At 50.2% G+C, this 18,184-nt stretch overlaps 2 protein-coding genes across 23 annotated transcripts in view; both read left to right on the forward strand.

The window, feature by feature from the left end:
* Positions 1–5,267, forward strand: part of LOC122364579 (apoptotic protease-activating factor 1-like) — a 41,642-nt gene extending 36,375 nt beyond the window's left edge. For 13 of the 22 annotated variants that reach the window (XM_043335113.1, XM_043335110.1, XM_043335105.1 and 10 more), the window contains 6 exons: positions 137–313; positions 675–803; positions 2,234–2,414; positions 2,773–2,921; positions 3,243–3,384; positions 3,643–5,267. In XM_043335113.1, the coding sequence (XP_043191048.1) occupies positions 137–313; positions 675–803; positions 2,234–2,414; positions 2,773–2,921; positions 3,243–3,384; positions 3,643–3,905 (1,041 nt within the window). In that variant the 3' untranslated portion in view covers positions 3,906–5,267. Of the gene's footprint in view, positions 1–136; positions 314–674; positions 804–1,317; positions 1,408–2,233; positions 2,415–2,772; positions 2,922–3,242; positions 3,385–3,642 lie in introns of all 22 variants that reach the window. The other 9 variants (XM_043335095.1, XM_043335100.1, XM_043335103.1 and 6 more) reach the window with 1 other exon arrangement.
* Positions 5,268–6,840: 1,573 nt separating this feature from the next.
* LOC122364585 overlaps positions 6,841–18,184 on the forward strand; it is a 65,099-nt gene continuing 53,755 nt past the window's right edge. Inside the window, exon 1 of the mRNA XM_043335139.1 lies at positions 6,841–7,892. Within this exon, the coding sequence (XP_043191074.1) occupies positions 6,963–7,892 (930 nt within the window). The 5' untranslated portion in view covers positions 6,841–6,962. The remainder of the gene's footprint in view (positions 7,893–18,184) is intronic.

Consider the following 18,184-nt stretch of genomic DNA (forward strand, 5'->3'; position numbering starts at 1 on the left):
CCCCCCGTGATGCGAACAAAGCCAGTGACCATGCTGTGGTCTTCCCGTGTTCCGTTCGTGGCCCTCCCGTGCTCCGTCCCGTGACCTTCCCTTGCTCCGTTGTAACCAGACCGCTGCCGCGTCCCCCTGTCCGCAGGTGGCGTTTGGCTGCGAGGACGGCTCTGTGGGTGTGTATCACCTGCCACCGGCCGGGTCGGCAACTCAGGAGGTGCCCGAGCCAAACATCCTCGGCAAACACAACGACCGAGTCATATCGCTCAAGTTCGGTCCGAATGATACCGTGGTCAGCGGTTCCGAAGACAAGACCATGAAGGTAGGCGGCAGGTCAACCGGTTGGCGAGGTTTCTGCGTGAGGGATGGTGACTGAAGCTGCACGGCCTGCTGTTGCTCGAGTTACGGTTGATTGAAGCGTTTGATCGTGACTGTGCGCTCGCCAGAATATGTCGAGCAATTCTGGGCCTGCGTAGGATTAGTATTAGTGGACATGCGTACAGGCTGCATGTGAATGTGTTTCACTTTATACTCATTAACGACTGCAGCCTTTTTGTGGTACGGCATCGTGCAGCTGTAGCCAAGACATCATTTTCTGTTTCATTTTTCTATCTTGATTTCCTGCCCCTTCCCTCAGACCGCATCCCCCAGTGTTTTAAATTCCCTGTCCCTCGTTCTGCCAGGTGTGGTGGCCCGATAACCGCAGCGTGGCGTGCGGCGGAAACGGTGGCGCCGTCACCCAGGTGGGACTGTACGAGGCGCGCGACCACGGCCTGATCGCGGTCTCCTGCTCCCGAGACGGCACGCTCAAGGTGGGTTGGTGGGTGACGGCGGGATGGGTGGGACGAACTGACAGACAGATGGACTGGAGTGTTGTAAGTAGTAATGAGTATGTGTGAACCAAGATTACTTTACTAATAAATAAAGTGTGCGAATGGTCAGAATGTGGTCGGTGGTACCAATAGGCGCACTGCTTCTACTAGAGATGCTGACGGCATTTGCGTTTTTAGAGCCTCGTGGGATGGAGAGAACCTGCGTTGGTGATTTCGGTGATAACCATTAACCATTGGTGACTGCTGTATATTAGGCCTGCTGCAGTTTTGCTAGTCATTCACTTTGATTTTCCGCTTGCATGTTGTATGGGCGTAGCAAACTGACAGATGCATGCCCTGGCTTATTTTGTTCGATTTTTTCGTATGTTCTAATCTGCATGCTGTCATTTGATGCACTAACTTATGTTTAACCACCTCACCACCTTCGCGGCTGATTTTTTTTTTTAATAATTGGTTCGTACACGCCCGAAACCGTTTCACCCAACTGCTCCAGGGCTGGCGCGCTCCTGTGCATGTGCGCCTGCCGCGCCTGCCCTCCATCAGCACGGCCGATTTGTCGGAGAGTTACCGCACGGTGACACGCGTGAGTTGGTGCTGGTGGTGGTGACAGTGGTAGTGATAATTGGTTACGTCCGTCGGCCAGTTAACTATCGTCCATTGGGGATTATGTGTGTATCATGCTTTCTGCTTGTGCTTGAGCTGTCATGGTTCTTCAGTTTTGCATTGGAGGCAGCAGTGTCACCCTTCCCTGCACAGGGAAATCAGCGAAAGCACGATGCTATAACGGGAGCTCTGCTGAAATAGTTGAACCGCTGGTGTTATAGTTTGGCTTGGACTACTGACATTGCTGTCTGTCCGTCATCGGCTGTCGTCGTGTAGGCGCGCGTCTGAGCTGGACAGGTTATGTGTCTGTCAGCGGCCGTCACCGTGGAGAAATGAGCTGTTGTGGTTAGTGTTGGGAGTGACCGGCCGTGCTTGTTTTGGTTGGTGATGTCCTGTTGGTCTCTAGCTGTTTGTTGGCGATGTTCCGCCGGTCTTGGGCTGTTGGTTTGTGGATGCCCAGATGGTCCATGGTTGTGCTGTTCGCCGGCGAATATATCGTTTAGGGCAACGTCCGTGGATGCAGCTGTGCTTGTCACCGTCGATCGCTCTTTATAGTGGCCTGCTCTCGGTCTGCTTGTGTGCTAATCTGTCAAATAACTATTCTCTTCATTGACGGAATATATTTTACTCTATCATACTACGTATCAACATCATGTCTGTGTATTATTTAGCTTATCTGGCCACCCCATCTTTGTTTGCAACTTTTATTGTTATTCATTATAAGCTAACTTTGACATCATAAACACAATCATAAACGCACATAAACATTTTCCGATCCATCTGACCTCCCCACCCTTCGCCCCCAGGTGTACCGGGCCGACACCGGCAAACCGATAACAGCGCACCTGACCCACGCCGGGTCAACGGTCACCTGCTACCGCATTGTGCGCGCCAACCTGCCCGACGAGAACGGGGCCACCAGCGCGGCGACGGCGGCGGCGCGCGACAAGTCGCCCTGTCCCGACGACCTGGTCGTGGTCACTGCCGGTCAGTGGGAGGGAGCGGAGGGATGGGACGGAGGGTGAGAAAGGGTATTTGTTAGAGGGTGAATGGGGAAGCGGGATAAAGCTGGATGGTGGTTAACGCCGGTCATTCAGGGATGAATTGGGTAAAGCGGCCGGTTTATGGTGACGGACTCTTATAAAAATAAGCATGATGGGGTGGGAAAGGCAAGCATGTCGGTTTTATAGACACACGTCATGTTCATAAGTATCATTGCTTAACAGTGACCTGGCCTGAGTGGTAGACCTGACTCATATCCATCCACGCAGCTTTCCCTACATTTTCCCCTCCAGTGACCTCTCCCCTGCTCTCAGTTCTGACCCCCCCCCCCCCCCCTCCGCAGGTGTGGACGGCACAGTGAAGATGTGCCGCCTTTGTACCGGCGATCTGATCAAGTCGTTCAGTCTGGAGGAGTTCGGTCCGGTGCGCACATTCCGTCTGTCTGCCGATAACCACCTGCTCGTCACCGGGCACGACAACGGCAGTGTGGTGGTGGGTAGAGGGCGGGAGAGGAGAGAGGGAGGGAGCAGGGGGCAGATCACTGGACACAAGATGAGTGTGGTGAGGTGGTAGATGAAAGGAGAAGGAAGATATGTTTTAACTAACCTGTTGGTGGACTCTTCCTTGCGAATGACATTTTTTAGAACGGAAGCTTTCGGGTATATCTAAGTAGGTATCCGGGAAGTGTTTAAAACAGTCGAACTGATTCCTGAGATAAATATTTAAGCCATCAGACCCTCCCCAATCTTCAGCTCAGTCCGTGCTGTGACCTGCCCTGCACCTGACCCCTGATCACCCCTGTGTTTCCATCAGGTGAGCCGGACTGACCATCAGTGTAAGCCGCTGCGTCTTCAGTTCCATCACTCGATGGTGAACGACCTGGCCATCCACCCGAATGGACGGGAGATTATCTCACTCAGCGACAGCCTTGCCTGGTGGAGACTGGACGTAGACGGTACGTATAGACTAGAAGTGCAAACCACGGGCCTTCAGAGCCGGGAGCGTCGCGTTGTGGCGGTTGTTACTGGAGGTGCAAGATCCAGGTACACAGAGCTGGGATCCGGAAGGATCAAGGAAGGATGAACAGGGTGGCTGATCCTTCACTAAGCACTTGTCGTGCTGTGCCTGTTTTTGCAACGCTGCTTTCTCGTATGTAGCATACGTCGTCCTTTGAATTTCGCTCACAAACCCCTTCCCCTCTCCCCCTCCGCAGAGAACCCGATGTCGCCCCGCGGCCGGACCCGCGCCGGCCAGTCGCCGCTGGTGGTGCCACCCTCGCCGCGGCTAACGCTACCGGCCAAACGCTACTTCAACTACAACCGTCGCACCTCGCTGACGCCCGAGATCCGCGCCACACTGCGCCAGGTGTTCTCGTTCCGTGGCACACTGGCCCGTCGGCTCGTCGTTTCTGATGACTGGACCACTCTGGTCACCATCGACGACGCGGGGGTGCTCTATGTGCTCCAGGTCATGTGACGCACCGGGGAGCCTAGGACGCCGCCCGGGCTGCGTGCAGAGGCGCCCGGGTGTTAGTGCGAAAGACGCACGCTAGATGCTAGCAGCGGCAGCAGGGTGTTAGTGCGAGCGTCGCACGCTAGATGGCAGCAGGGACGGCTGGCGGTGCTCAGATCTCGCACGTTGGGGCATTTGTGACGACGGCTGGTGATTCGTTTTGTGATTGCGTCCCTAGTGAGTACTCGGCTGAGATTTGCTCAACTGCCGCTATACCCATGCTGATGATTGACATGAGTTCACTGTATCAGGTTTTCGGCCAGGCTCATTTTACATCGTCAAGAAATGAAGGTTAATTCTATGCAGTTTTCTACCCTACAATGTAATATCAGCTTCCGAACCATATCATCGATATGACAAGTCTGGTGTCGTGGGATTTCTATTTGTCTCTTTTTCTGACGATTGACGAAGATTCGCGCAATGGTACAAGTATCGATCAAGTTCAACCATTGTGCCGCTCCTGGCGAAGTCTTGCCTCGTGATTTCGGGGATTTATTGATCCGTCGATTGGTGATGCTCTTTGGAGCCGAAATTGACGTGCGGGCTCCATAAGTGCGCCAGTGGATTGTCAATGGGTATAGGAACATTTGTAAAATGACAAACCTTGCCATTGCGTGTCCTTTCGTGATTGGTGGCGAGTGCGTCCGACTGGCTTGTTTGTGTGGAGGTGTCCGTTTGTTTTCCCACCACTCAGTGGTTACGCCGAGTGACGCGTGGCGGCGCTGTCAGTCCTGGACTGTGTTCAGGGCTTGTGACGACGCTGCTAGCGTTGGCAGCGCTCTGGTTCGGCGCCACGGGGCGCCATGGATTGGCAGTCAGCGCCGCCGGTTCCAGGGAGTGTGGGTGTGAGTATCGCTAGCGAACGGCGTGGACTAGTGGCTAGGTGTTAACAAAGTGACCCAGCGGCGGTCGTGGAGCCGACACAAGGCGCCGGCCGCCCGTCTTTCCGGCAGAGTGCCTTGTGTGCAATGGTCGGCTAGTCACAGAGGGAGCGGCCGACAGGGACGGAGGTCCCCAGCGCGACTGAGGCGGCTCGCCGCTCCGGCGGACAGTGTGAACGACCGCCCGCGGCCCGCAGTGAGGGGATTCCAGAGTCGCGGCGAGCCCTGTGGTGTTTATTCCAGACCGATCCGGTTGTGCGCCCGGCTGTTCGTTGTGAGACGCTTTATGTGATTTCTGCTGGCGCCTGGCGCGAGCTGATATTTTGGTGGTCCCGTCGGATGGCATGACTCGGGGCAGCGGTCAAGTCTTGGGCCCGCCTGTGAATTGTGGACGCGTGGTCCGTCCGTCTGACCTTGTTTTCTACAATATATGTACTATCTGTCACTCGTTTTTTATTTGGAGTATGACTTGTGGATAGATAATGCAGTGGGGAGTTCGGCATTACAAGTAACCATTTTTATACACCCTCTGGAAGAATGGCGTACCCTGTTATACTCTTTTATGAGCGGAACGCTAGGAAACCAAAGCCCATCAAGATCTGTTTTTGCATTTATGATGACGAGGCGAGCTGTAGATGCTGAAAGGTCGGTCTGTGTAAGGCTAATCATGATTGATATCGGAACAGTGCGATTTCTGCAGAGACCTGTAGTACTTGCCCTCAGACTGGCGGCCCAGTCAGGAGGACAGATAGGGACGTTGAGGCATGTCAGTGAACGAGAATCCGCTCATCGTCTACCGTTTCCATTTATTTTCTTCGTGGATGAAATGGCCGGATGCAGACGTTTGTAAACAGACCGTCATGGTATCTGTTACTGCGGGTTTAGGGGCTAGGACGTCAGCAAAATATTGTAGCTCCCAAAGGAAAACAAGCCAGACGGGAGCGCTCGTTGGACGGGTCTTTGGAAAACGCCGCCGGCTGTCTCCGATTGACACAGCTTTGGTCTGGCAAATCTCACGGGATATTGGTGCGAAAATATCCCAGCGACGCTTCGCACGTCTGAGGTGGCACTTCTCCGACTCAGGAGACGGGGCTGCTAATGCGTGCATCTGCTTATTGTCTCCACAAACGGGCCACTCAGACGGTGTCAAAACAAACGGTTACGCTGCTGGCACGATGAGAGGCAGTCTTGCGTAATTATCAGTATTCAGAACACCCCATTGTTTGGGTTGCGATATTTGCGAACGGTTGAGCTCAGGAGAGACCCAGTTGGAACAAACGCCGATCGTCCAGTCTAAATTTGCAACATTTTTATGCAATTCGAGTCGTCCCCGGCTTAGGTTCGCAATGTTTGAAAGTGCCTTCGTGACAGGTGAAGGACATGTTATTCAACGTTTATTTGCGCCGGATCTGATCGACTTTTGTTGAGTTTCGCAGCTTCAACGGAAGTTATTCTTTCAGCCCAATAAAACATGAAGAAATATTTGACGTCTGTGAACCAAAGCATTGGAAAAGACGAGGATAGAAAAGGGATAACGACTTAATCAATAATCAAAACACCTCTTAATATCGACTCTTTCGCCCCTAGATAAATATCTAAATATACCTATCGACACCTTTGAAGGTGCGCATGGAAAACGCATGGCATGCGCCAAAAGGCCCAAGCACGTCTAGCTATACATACAGTATCTTCTTACATAGGATATAGGAACCAATGTCGTGCCTGAATTTGGTGTGCTATCTGACAAGGCAAACCTCGTATACTGGCATCTGTCTCATTCATTCACTTGGTGAATGAACCGGGAGCAGCTCGCTCTGCTGGTGTAGCCGCTGCACGTCTCCTCTGCACGTCCGCTGGGTGTGGTACTGTGGTGTGTCAGGGAGGGGGCGGGGTCTCCGCGGCCGACCTCCCCGCCAGGTGCGGGGCGGGCCGGCCGCGCTGCGCCGCTCGCCCCCTCTCCAGTCGGTGTCGGTCGCCGGGGTAACGCCAGTCGGACTCGGCCGCCCGCCGCCGCCGAGCGCACCTCTCCTTCGCCGCGCCGCCTCCGTCGACGGCGCCTCCCGGAGCAGCCATTCGTCCGTTCAACATCCGCGCTGACCTGATCCGCGTCCCGACGGAGAGCAACAGCCCCAGCGGCGGCATGGCTGGGGGCGAGAGAGTGCCGCCGCCGCCAGCACAGGCCGCCACCAGGCCGGCCGAGACGCCTCCCAGCACCGGAAAACCCGCTGAGGTGTCCGCTCAGGGAGCGGCGAAATCGGGCGGCAAATCGACAGAGCAGTCGGCACAGGGCTCCGGCAAGTCCGGTAAGGGCAGTGAACCGCCAGCGCCGGCCTCCGGGAAGACGAGCGGCAAGTCCGAGCAGCCGACGCAGGGATCCGGCAAGTCCGGTAAGGGCAGTGAACAGACCTCGCACGGCTCGGGAAAGTCAACTGGAAAGTCCGGCGACCACCCTTCACAAGGCTCTGGCAAGCCCAATGGCAAGACCACCGAGTCAGCCAACAGCTCGGGAAAATCGGGCAGCAAGTCGCTGGACCAGTCGGGTCCACCGAACTCCAGCAAGTCCAACTCCAAGTCCTCTGAACCTAGCTCCGGCAAAGCAAACGGTGGCAAGGCCGGGGACCAGCCGTCTCCGAAGCCGCCCGACAAGGCGTCGGCGAGCTCGGGCGACTCGAAGCGGCTCTCCTCGGACCGCCCTCCGGAGAGCCCGGGCCGCAGTCCGCGCCGCACCAAGAAGAGCCCGACACGCGGCAGAGACGCCGTCTCACTCGACACCGGTGACGAGCGGAAAAACGGTAAAAAGGCGCGCAAAGTGAGCGCTGTCAAAGGTTCCTCGGCAGACAGCGAACCACCGCCGGCGGCCGCGCCGGCCAGCGCGGGGTCCGGGGAACAGCAGGCTGTGGCCGGCCCGGAAGAGGACGAGGGGGTGCAGAAAGTGCGCGCCCTGGGCCGCCGTACCCTGGCGCTCTGTCAGAGGTCAGACTGGGTGGCCGTCGAGCAGAGTCTGAAGAGCGTCGAGCGGGCCGCGCAGGAGGCCAACATCGACAACCCGCTGGCCGACATCGCTGATGAGGTGAGTCGGACGGTCCGGGAGGTCCGGACGGCCCGGGCGTTCCGGGAAGTCCGAGCGGTCCCAGAGGTCGGAGAGGTCCGGACTCCCGGACTCCGGACGGTCCGGATGGGGGGGGGGGGGGGTGGTAATAGACGGGGTTCTGGTGCCGGGGATGGAGAGATAGACAGGCACAGATACTGAAACTTAGTTAAGTCACACCTTAGTCAGGCGCTTCACACCTCTCTTGGCGCTTTAAACGGTCCAGTAAGCAAAAACACTGCTCTAATAGATTTAGTAATAACAATTAAATGAATTATTTCATGTTCAGAAAATAAAATGCCACAATGCCGAACTAGCTTATTTGATATATGTAAATCATCTTTAGGTGCATTTAATAGACCCAATCTGTCGAAAATCACAAGACGTTAGGTATAGATAGACCTAATTATTCCAGAACTAGCCAATACAGCACTATCTGGCTGTTCGCAGTTCATAGCTCAAACTTTGTTCAAATATTTGTTAAAAAGAATGCCGTTGTCAGCCTATCTGCCATAAGTAAGCACTGGCAAGACCTGCTTCATTTTTATTTTATATCTGATGCGCACGGAGCTGTCAACTATTGTGGCGCAAATTACGCCCCTCGAAGCACGTATCGGACAGGCAGTGCGACAATTTTCAAACTCAGTTTATGACAAAATAGGAACATTTTACATGCAAACTTTATTCATTAATATATTCGAAATAATGTTTTTAATAAAGACTGGGTTTTAGTTATTTATGATAAATGAAATTTAAGTTTCTGGATGGTCATGATATTTTATTTTGTGAACATCAAGCGTTATTCGCCGTTTTACTTCGAGAGAATAAAAAGATGTCCTCAAAACTTGCACCATACCGGGTGTCCCAAAAGTAAGGTCATCATTTGTTTTGGCCACACTGTCAAAAATACGCGATGGATAGATATAAATAGGACATCATATGAAAGAGCATTTTATAAAATTTTATTCTGACATACATATGAGTCAATACATTGGCTCGTAGCCCCACATTTGCTGCTTTTCTACATGGCTACCATTTCGGGCCGCGTGCATGAATAGACTACGTTTGACTTCCTCCACTATTCTGGAGCGATTCTCTGGTGAGATGCCGCCTATGTTTGCTCGAAGGGATCATCCGTTAGTTCTTCCCGGCTCGTTGGGTTGTCCTAAAAGACAATCTTTCTGTTGTGTATCCAGAGAATAAAAATATGAAGGTGTAACGTCAGGTGACCGCGGAGGCCATTCAATGGCGTTGCCCTGACTGAAAATTACGGGATCTCACATCCACTCTCGGAGACAATGCATGATCTTCAGGACGGTGCAAGCATAGTCTCCATCCTGCTGAAACCACTGCTGGCTGATGGTGTCGGCACAGCTGCGTTGCGACGAGCGGAAGAACCAGTGGGAGGACTCTCGGCCACCTCTCTTGATTTATTGTCACCCGATTCCCGCTGTCGTCCTCAGGACCTCGAAGCACAGGTGGCTAAGTATACATGCCCTGTGCGTACATTATACCTTTTTTCTGACGTTTTACCGGTTGAGGCGAAACTATGCATGAGTTCAGAGATAGGGCGAGCTGATAGGGTCTGCTTAGGGCCGAAAACTGGGCGGTATTTACCCTTTGTTTTAATGACGGACCCTCTCTAAGAGTTGAATTTCGACCTTCTCAGTTTTATGCCTACTGCTCGGTGTAGTTATGATCAAAAATGGTTTAAGCATGCAAGAAAATAATTTTATGGATGTACCTTGCACGTGTTAAAATTGGAAGTGATTCGGACTCTTACTTCTCGAGATATTTAAGTTTTAAATCATGACCTTACTTTTGGGACACCCGGTACACTGGGCCGTGGGCGTCCAGTGCTGATCAGGTATGTACAGTCCTAACAGAGCGCGCGTGGGTGATGGGTGCCGAGCCGCCCTGCTCCCTGCCCGTGAACTGGGGGGTTGTATCACGGCAGTGACCTCGCGTCGGCGGCGTCCTGGGGTCGTTTGAGCCGGCCGGCCGACACAACAGCCCTCTCTGGGCGGTGTACACACGGACTGGGGCCGAATCAGCGCCCCTAACGGCCCCGTCGCAGGCGACGAGCCCACACGGCTCGCGCGATGGAATCCGAGACAGACCTAGCAGAACTACCGACGTATCGGGAACAGTGCTACCTATGTGTGACATCCGTTCCTTGCGCTTGCGTAAACGCTGTTGCGCAAAAGGGCTTTCATATGCAGGTTTGCTGATAAATCAGATGTGAGTTAATTCTTATCTTTTATTCACAGTTGTAAATGGAGAGTGGCTTAACTGGCTTATGAATATGTGTTATTAGGCACGTGTAAGCAATTTATAGTTGCAAAATGCAGCACTTTCGGGTGCTTCTACTCTCGGTGAAAGCGTTTGCAACACTTTTGGTAAGCTGAAGCACATTCCTTCCGACTTTTGTGCTCCTTGACCGTGCAAATCAAGATTACGTCGGGACGGACATGGTAATCATTCAACCATGATAATGAATATTTTCAGCTTATAACATAGCTGTAAATGCTTCGGAACACATCACCAGACTGTAAGGCCGTAATGATTGACTTAAAACGCTATCGTATGCGGTCACTGGCTCGCTGTCGGTCGCCAGTAGCCCCTTTACCGCTCCGTCACCCTCCCGTAAAGCGGCGGCTACCGCACGGGCTGGCCCGAATCTGATCCGCTTATAGCGCGGCCGACATGCTACTGTTTGCTGTTCGGGGCAGTGCATGTGCCGAGCCTGTGCCAGCAGACTGGGTAATACCTGACACTGGACCAGCGGCATGGAATGTCAGCGCCCAGGGGCTTAGATGACTGGGGTCGGGGCGGGTCGGGCAGGGGGTCGGGGCGGGTCGGGCAGGGGGTCGGGGTCATGACCTACGGCTAAATGATCCGTTCCTCGGCTGCGTCATAGTAATGCCGGTTGTCGGCAAGCATCGAGTCTTAAATTGAGACTATGCGTAGTCAGATGGCCTCTCTGGTTTTCTTCAGCTGCCTTGGAATGGCAGGTCGTTAGGGATCGGTCGGCTTTGGCCTTTGGCAAGGCGCCGGCTTGTTGCCAAAAAGCCAAGTAAAAACTAAGTGGTCCGTGCCTGCCAACGGAGCGACGGTGTTACTGCACCAGCGAACGAGATGACGTCCGATGGCAGATGACTGGCAGGCGACTGGTAACGTGCGTGGTGTGGTCACTATTTTGGTGACTGGTGTAAGACGAGTGACTTGTGACATGACTGGCAGGGGTTGATGTGACATTCGATGAATGATTGACGAATTGAGCAGATAAAAGACATTAAACTGGATGGAGCTTAGGTGATTCACTAGCCAATACGACAGCTGTTTCTGCTCTGTGAGCCGGAACAGCCGTTTGACTGTTACGTCACCTCAGTGAATTTGCGATGGCCTAATTGTTCCGTCCGTTTTTCCGGAGGTCAGTACCTAATAATGAACGCGAGCTGCCGTTGAAGTAACATCAGTTGCGCACTGGACCATGGCATGCGTCGTATTACACATCCACGAAATTCCGACACTTGTTATTACCTCATAGTTTATTCGAGCCTTTCTAGTTAAAATTGTCATGTTTTAGGGACTAGAGTGAGACTTTTCATCAAGCAACTGCGTTTATAGACAGAATATAGACGTGAATTACTCAAGGCAGTTCTGCGTTGCAATTATGTACATGTCCGAAGAAACCATGGGGTAAAAAGAGAAAACATTCAGTTAAAATTGTATTTTTTATGTCTGTCTGTCTGTCTGTCTGTCTGTCTGTCTGTCTGTCTGTCTGTCTGTCTGTCTGCTCTCTCTCTCTCTCTCTCTCTCTCTCTCTCTCTCTCTCTCTCTCTCTCTCTCTCTCTCTCCCTCTCCCTCTCTCTCTCTCTCTCTCTCTCTCTCTCTCTCTCTCACACACTCTCTCTCGTCTCTTTCTGACCTAGATATTCGGTACATTTACGTGACACCGATCGTAAATAGGCAATATACTTGCGACATTTCCGTGATGCCCTCTTAACGTCTCCGTCTCTTTTTTATTTCCTCCAATATCAATGTCATTAGACCAGCACGGCCGTTGCCACTCTGCTCCGCTTTTTCTCTTTCCTCTCACGCAGTAAGTCTGAATGTGCACGAAACACACAGACATATACACAGCTCCGTTAAAGGGACCATCCCACCTTAACATTAGTTTTGAGTTGAGATAGCCAAGTTTGCGGCCAGGCTCAGAAACCACCATTTATCCTGGTCGCAACCCCCGCAGCTTTATGGTGTTCAAGAAATTTCTTCCCTTTACTTGCAGGGTGGGACCAGCTTAGTCCCTATCTCTTAACCATTAGCGGTTTCTTGATGACGTCAGCAGTCATTTCAACGCCCGCCATTCCTTGAACCCGAGTTTTGCTGACCTTGAGCTCCCTTTTTTATCAACGTGAAATCCAAGCGTGAAATCCGTCGTCGGCGCTGAGAAAGCCTATTGCTTTTCATTTTAATTTGAATATTAGAAGATACCCACCACTGGAACTTGGACTGATATTATACCAAGGCCGAAGATGATCAAGCTGCCTGCTATATCTGGAGCTTGGTGTTCAACTTCAACATGGAATAAAAAACAAAATATCAAAGCAAACTGGATATGGTACTCCAAGTTAAAGTCCAAAGAAATTTTGAAGAGCTGACAATTGACATTAATTCTTTTCCTGCAAGGTTTCCATATGGAGATCACACCATGAAGAAATATTTTGATGTTAACAGTTGAAAGGGGATTGATCATGCAGTTTTGACGAAAGACGCTGCTGACTGTCTTTGGAAAAGGATGTCGGCATGAGGTGCAATTGTGCTTGTGAAGTGGTTATAACTGGTCTTATCACAGTATTAAATTAAATGTGCCATTGCAGCCAAGTGTGTTATCATGTAAGGTAAAATCAAAACCACAATGTTGGTTTTACGAGCATTGAGAAGGCTGGTAGGTAACACCTGCCTGTGCTCGTAAATCATGCTGCCAAAGTTTTCTAAATTAATTTTATCATACACTTTTGTTATCCAGAATGGTTGCACTATTGTTTGGTATCATATTATTCCATGTAAATATGGTAGTGTAAAGTCCGACCAACATGTTACCAGATTTGAAGCTGTTACGTTACCTAAGTACCTGTTTTTTACTGGCGTGGACGGTGAATGTCACCTGGATTTTGTTTTGAGGTGCAGACCTAGTAACTCTGACTACATGGGTTTGAAGCTATTATCTATTCTGTTTTTACTGGCCTGGTGAATGGCGACTGATGTTGTCCGTGGATGGCACTGAAACAAATTTTGAGTGTCATGTACAGTGTTTTAATACAATGCTGAGGGCTGAAAGTTGTCTTGTTTAGAGTGGTGAAAGTTCAGGATATGCCAGCCACCATGGTGGGTCAGAGTTAATGTGTTGCAGTCAGTTCGGCTTCGGCAAGCACACGGATGGGCATACGCATCAAGACCTGCTCTGCCATACTTTCAGCCAATTTTACCTAGGTAAGTCTTTTCTTTTTTTTCTGCCAAAAGCTATGACATTGTGAATTTCAGTACTGTGGCCTGTGTGTAGCTTTCAGGAAAGCAATTCTAAATAAAGCTCTGATAAAGTGCAAAATCAGCAATGCAGCCCTCTATTACATTTTCTACAACATCTTACTTGTTCCTTGCATGGAGAGAAAAATGCAATGTTATGAATTCGTTTATTCACATAATTTGACAAGCATGCAGTTACCTGCTACTATCACTGCACAAAACAGCAGAAAACATCAGTTGATCAAACACAAGACACAACAGAAGTTTACAACATATAGGGCTGCCGAACCTGCTTCCTCCCACCACAGTTGATGCCATTTCCTAGCCTGGCTTGATGTGAGCACTGAATAGCTGCTTTGTCTAATTACAGCTCACTACCATTCAACTTAAACTACTCTACTACTCTCTTCAAAGTAAGAGTGAGAGCGTTCAGTGTTCATAGCAGCTCGACAGACGACAGACAACAAACATCTTGACAAACCAACCAGTATTTGATTTGGCTAATGATTTATGTGCTTGTTGTATCATGGCCAAACTACTTTAACAGCAATAATCCCTGTTTCATCTTGATCTTGCTTTTATTTCCATTTGAACTCAGATCTTGAAACAATCATCTGAAGTGATATCAGATACTGGCTTCCGTTTCTCTTGAAAGCAAGTTAAAACAACAATGATAAACTAAGGCAGGAGATGTGAGTTGTGGCAGTAGATTTTTGATTCAACATATGTAAACCTTATATTGCTTGAGACCTCTGTGACAGACAAAAAAATATTTATAGTTTTTTGATAGTTTGGATTCTTGGCTTGATTTAGCAAATCAGCTGTGAACCTTGACTTTGAAATCACATAAATGTCATGGTACCCGAACAAATCCTCGCATGACATTTCTTCGTAGCACAATTTTTCGTCCGCATTTCTTCGTCTACAAATCTTCGTCGGTGCATTTATTTGTCCCTCAATGCTTACTCTTGCATATATTTGCGTTGAAGAAGAAATGCGAGCCGATTTTCATATACCCTGATGCGAGACAAAGTAATGCGATACGAATAAATGCCCTGACGAAGATTTGCAGACGAAGAATTGCGATACGAAGAAATGCCATAAGAAGAATTGTCCTGGAATCCTTCATTGGCCATCATATATTGACCTTGATAAGATAAACGCATCATTCGCGCAATATTTGTCGCACTTTGATACCAAATTATTGCTTCCAAATGCCGACGTAAAGAAAACCTTTATGTGACGTCATAGAAACAGCGGAGTTCCCAAAAAGTAAACAAAAATAAAAGTCTTATATCTCGAAAACGGGTGAATATTTTCCGGTAAAATTTGGTAGATGTTCATTTTCGCTCTTTGTGATTCACGCTACATCACTTTTATGCCAATTCATTAACTTTTTTGAAGGTGGGAGGGTCCCTTTAAGAAGTTACTTTATACAGCTTGGAACTGTGAAAAGAAAAAGAAAATGGTCGAAAACGTCTTGTCATTTCGTGGAACAACTTACCGAATTCCCAGACTATGTGAAATACCCACGCCGTTTGCGATTGTCGCGTGCCAATCTGTAACAATTACCGTCATAAAACACATTCGCAGTGTCCTTGTTCGGCTGACGTAATTGGGAACACATCTGTCTGATGACATTATATTTACAACAGAGAGAGAGAGAGAGAGAGAGAGAGAGAGAGAGAGAGAGAGAGAGAGAGAGAGAGAGGGGAGAGAGAGAGAACGAAAGAGAGAGAGAGAGAGAGGGGGGAGACAGGGAGAGAGAGAAGAGAGAGGGAAGGAGGGAAGCTGAATAGAGTGAGAGAAGCTCTTAAGTTTGTTCAGCAAAATTTAGGTCTAAAATTTAAATATGAATTCATTCATAAGAACACCTCTATTTAATTCCATAAGCCTGACCTGCACCTGCATAATAGCGCCTTCGTGCAGTGTGCACACTGCAACACATATTCGTTCCAGAGATCCAGCGCCATGTATGTTAGCGTATCAGACCCGTGCGGTGGTGACTTCAACGCCGCTCCGCATGTGTCGAAGTCTCGGTGCACTTTCGTTACGGCTGATTGAACGGTCACGGAGACGCCGACGCGCCACAGGAGCGTAACACCCGTATTGGCCGCCCGCGGGCGCACTCAGGGCACGCAGAGCTGTAAAACTGTCGACCGCGTGTGGGAGCGTGCGCGGAAGAGTGTGAAAGCTTTGATGTTCGAGGAACTATGTGAGTGAGTTGCCACACATGCGTGGTAATTACATGGGTACTCGGGTTAGAGTAAGCGAACGCATCCTGAAACCACCTTGATAGTGTCTATCTCAGTGAAATATCTAGCCAAATTACGTATCATGACGATACATCACACTCGATGTTATTACACGGTTATAAGCGCTGTGAGCTCTCTGCAGCAGATCGGCTCTCGGGGATAGCGAGCTGCACGGTGAAATCATGGCGCGTGTCAAGGTCGTTCTCAGCACCTCCGCTGTCGTCGCGTGTTCCGGGAAGGTCGGTCCGACCGCGAGCGGTGCCGGGGAGGGGAGGGATGGGGAGAACACTGCACCCACGCACCTCTGCGGTGTCTGGTGGCCGGTAATTATCGGAGAGGGCGGTACTCGGTTACCGACTGATGTGGTAATGGTCTGCACGGCAGTGAACTGGGTCGGAATTTGTGCCCAGTTAAGCCATCGTTCTTTTGAATGTTAGATGGGTATACCAAAAATAGCTCTAACAAACATTAAGGGATCCTAGAATTTATGATTCAATCTTGCGTACATGCGCACATTTTTCATCGCATGTAGGTATTTGATATTGCTTAACCCGCGCACCGACGGGGGTCTGCGCCAACTTCGCACCGACGGGGGGGGGGCGGATGACCGCCCCCCCCCCTGAGATCTCGAGAACGAAGCAAGATAGCGACAAGCGGTAAGCGGCATCGGATACGCACGGACAAGGTCTACAATTTTTACTGAGGTCATTTTCAGGTCAGGTCAAAGATGACGTCACAGGGGTCGAAAAAGTCAAAATGGCGGCGCTAGATATGGAGAGAGTTTTTCTCGAATAACTTTCGAATTAGTCAAGATAGGAACAAACTAAGGGCATCATCGTGATCCTCTCGTCAATCCGCATCGAATGATATATATATATATATATGTTGACCTCGAAAGGTCAAGGTCAAAGGTTGACCTCAGGTCACGTGACCTCGAGGTCATCATGTATGTCATTCGATGCGTCTTGACGAGCTGAACACAATGAGACCATTCGCGCGGCTGTATATTGTTCCTGTACGGAGTTATTGGCAAAAAACCGCTGGTGACCTTTGATGACGTCACATGACCTTACAGCTGCCCAACAGCAAAACAGACCTCAAGGTAGTGAAGGTTGATGGTATACATATGAAGTCATGTATGGTATATGGGGCCATTCCGACCCGTTTTAGTGGTAAAAACAGGGAGTTGATTTTTCCCCCATTGACTTATAATGGGGAGGTCGCGAAATTGACCTGACCTTAGGTCACCGACATCAAAATTCCGAGATATACAAATTGTAGCTACTAATGACCTAATAACATCCTGCGACTTTCAAAGGCCTCCGACATCTACTGTAGCTCTGGCACGGTGATAAAGTTGCAAAAAAGTGACTTGAGGCTGGGTCATTCAAAGTGACCTGGTGACCTGACCTTGAAAGTTAGGAGGTTCAAACTTTCACACCATGTGCAAAATTGATGAGAAAATTGTCGTACAAAATTTCGCGGCGCTATGCGCCGCGGTTTTTCCGCTATCCGCGAAAAACCTCAGGGGGGGCGGATATCCGCCCCCCGTCGGTGCGCGGGTTAAATTACTATTCTCTATTACGACAGACAACTGGAAGGCCTAGTGGTCAAACATCACGGCATGTTTAGATCAAGACCTTTTACGATCTCACCATTTCGTTTTTTGCTAAGCAAAGAAATATAAATCGCGGCAAGAACAGCCCTGAGTCACTATACCGTCTATCGTTCAATCTATGCACCTAACTAACCGCGGGGCACCCTCCGTCAGCCCCCGTTGGAGTGCGATCGGCTGGAGGCCGGCCATATTTTTTCGCTGTCGACTCCGATTAAAAGCTGATACGGACAAAATTACATGTTATTGGCCGGGAGCGTCACTGCATGAAGCCAGTGTGGGGGCTCGGCCTGGCGTCCGTTTGTCTGCAGCCGTCGGGCCGTGCACAGCGGACGATCTAGGCTAACGATTCCTTTATTCATGACGGACAATCAAGCTGCCAAAGCCGACTATGCATGGCGGCTGTTCCATTGTGGGTCTGTAGGTGACTCGTGACGGCTGTGACCGCTGGGATATCACCGCGATGAGCTGTGTGATTATCTCCGTGAGCAGACTCGTGATAAATCTCGTGATTAGCTCTGAAGGAACCCCGCGACACGACCTGGTGGTCTCGATGCGCAGCTGGCTGTGATGGTTCAATGAGAAGCATTTTGATGGGACAAGATGGTCTCTACCCTCAATTTAATCCTGATGAATTTGTAATGGAATGCACGACGAATCACAGGAGCGATTTCGCGAAAAGGTTTTATTGTTTAATAACAGCATTCCTGGCGACCTGCTACATGCTATTTCGCTAAGAGACCGGATAAAATACACTAAACTACTGATTAACTTCTGTACGATCGCCGTTTAGAATTCAGACCGAAACTCTTTGGCTATCAAATTCATTATTCCAGCTGTTCGCAGTGCACCCTTCGGGCTTTGGGTGACCTCTT

The sequence above is a fragment of the Amphibalanus amphitrite genome, unplaced genomic scaffold (genome assembly GCF_019059575.1).
Source record: "Amphibalanus amphitrite isolate SeventyFive unplaced genomic scaffold, NRLGWU_Aamphi_draft 000684F_arrow, whole genome shotgun sequence".
In the NCBI taxonomy this organism is placed as follows: Eukaryota; Metazoa; Arthropoda; class Thecostraca; order Balanomorpha; family Balanidae; genus Amphibalanus; species Amphibalanus amphitrite.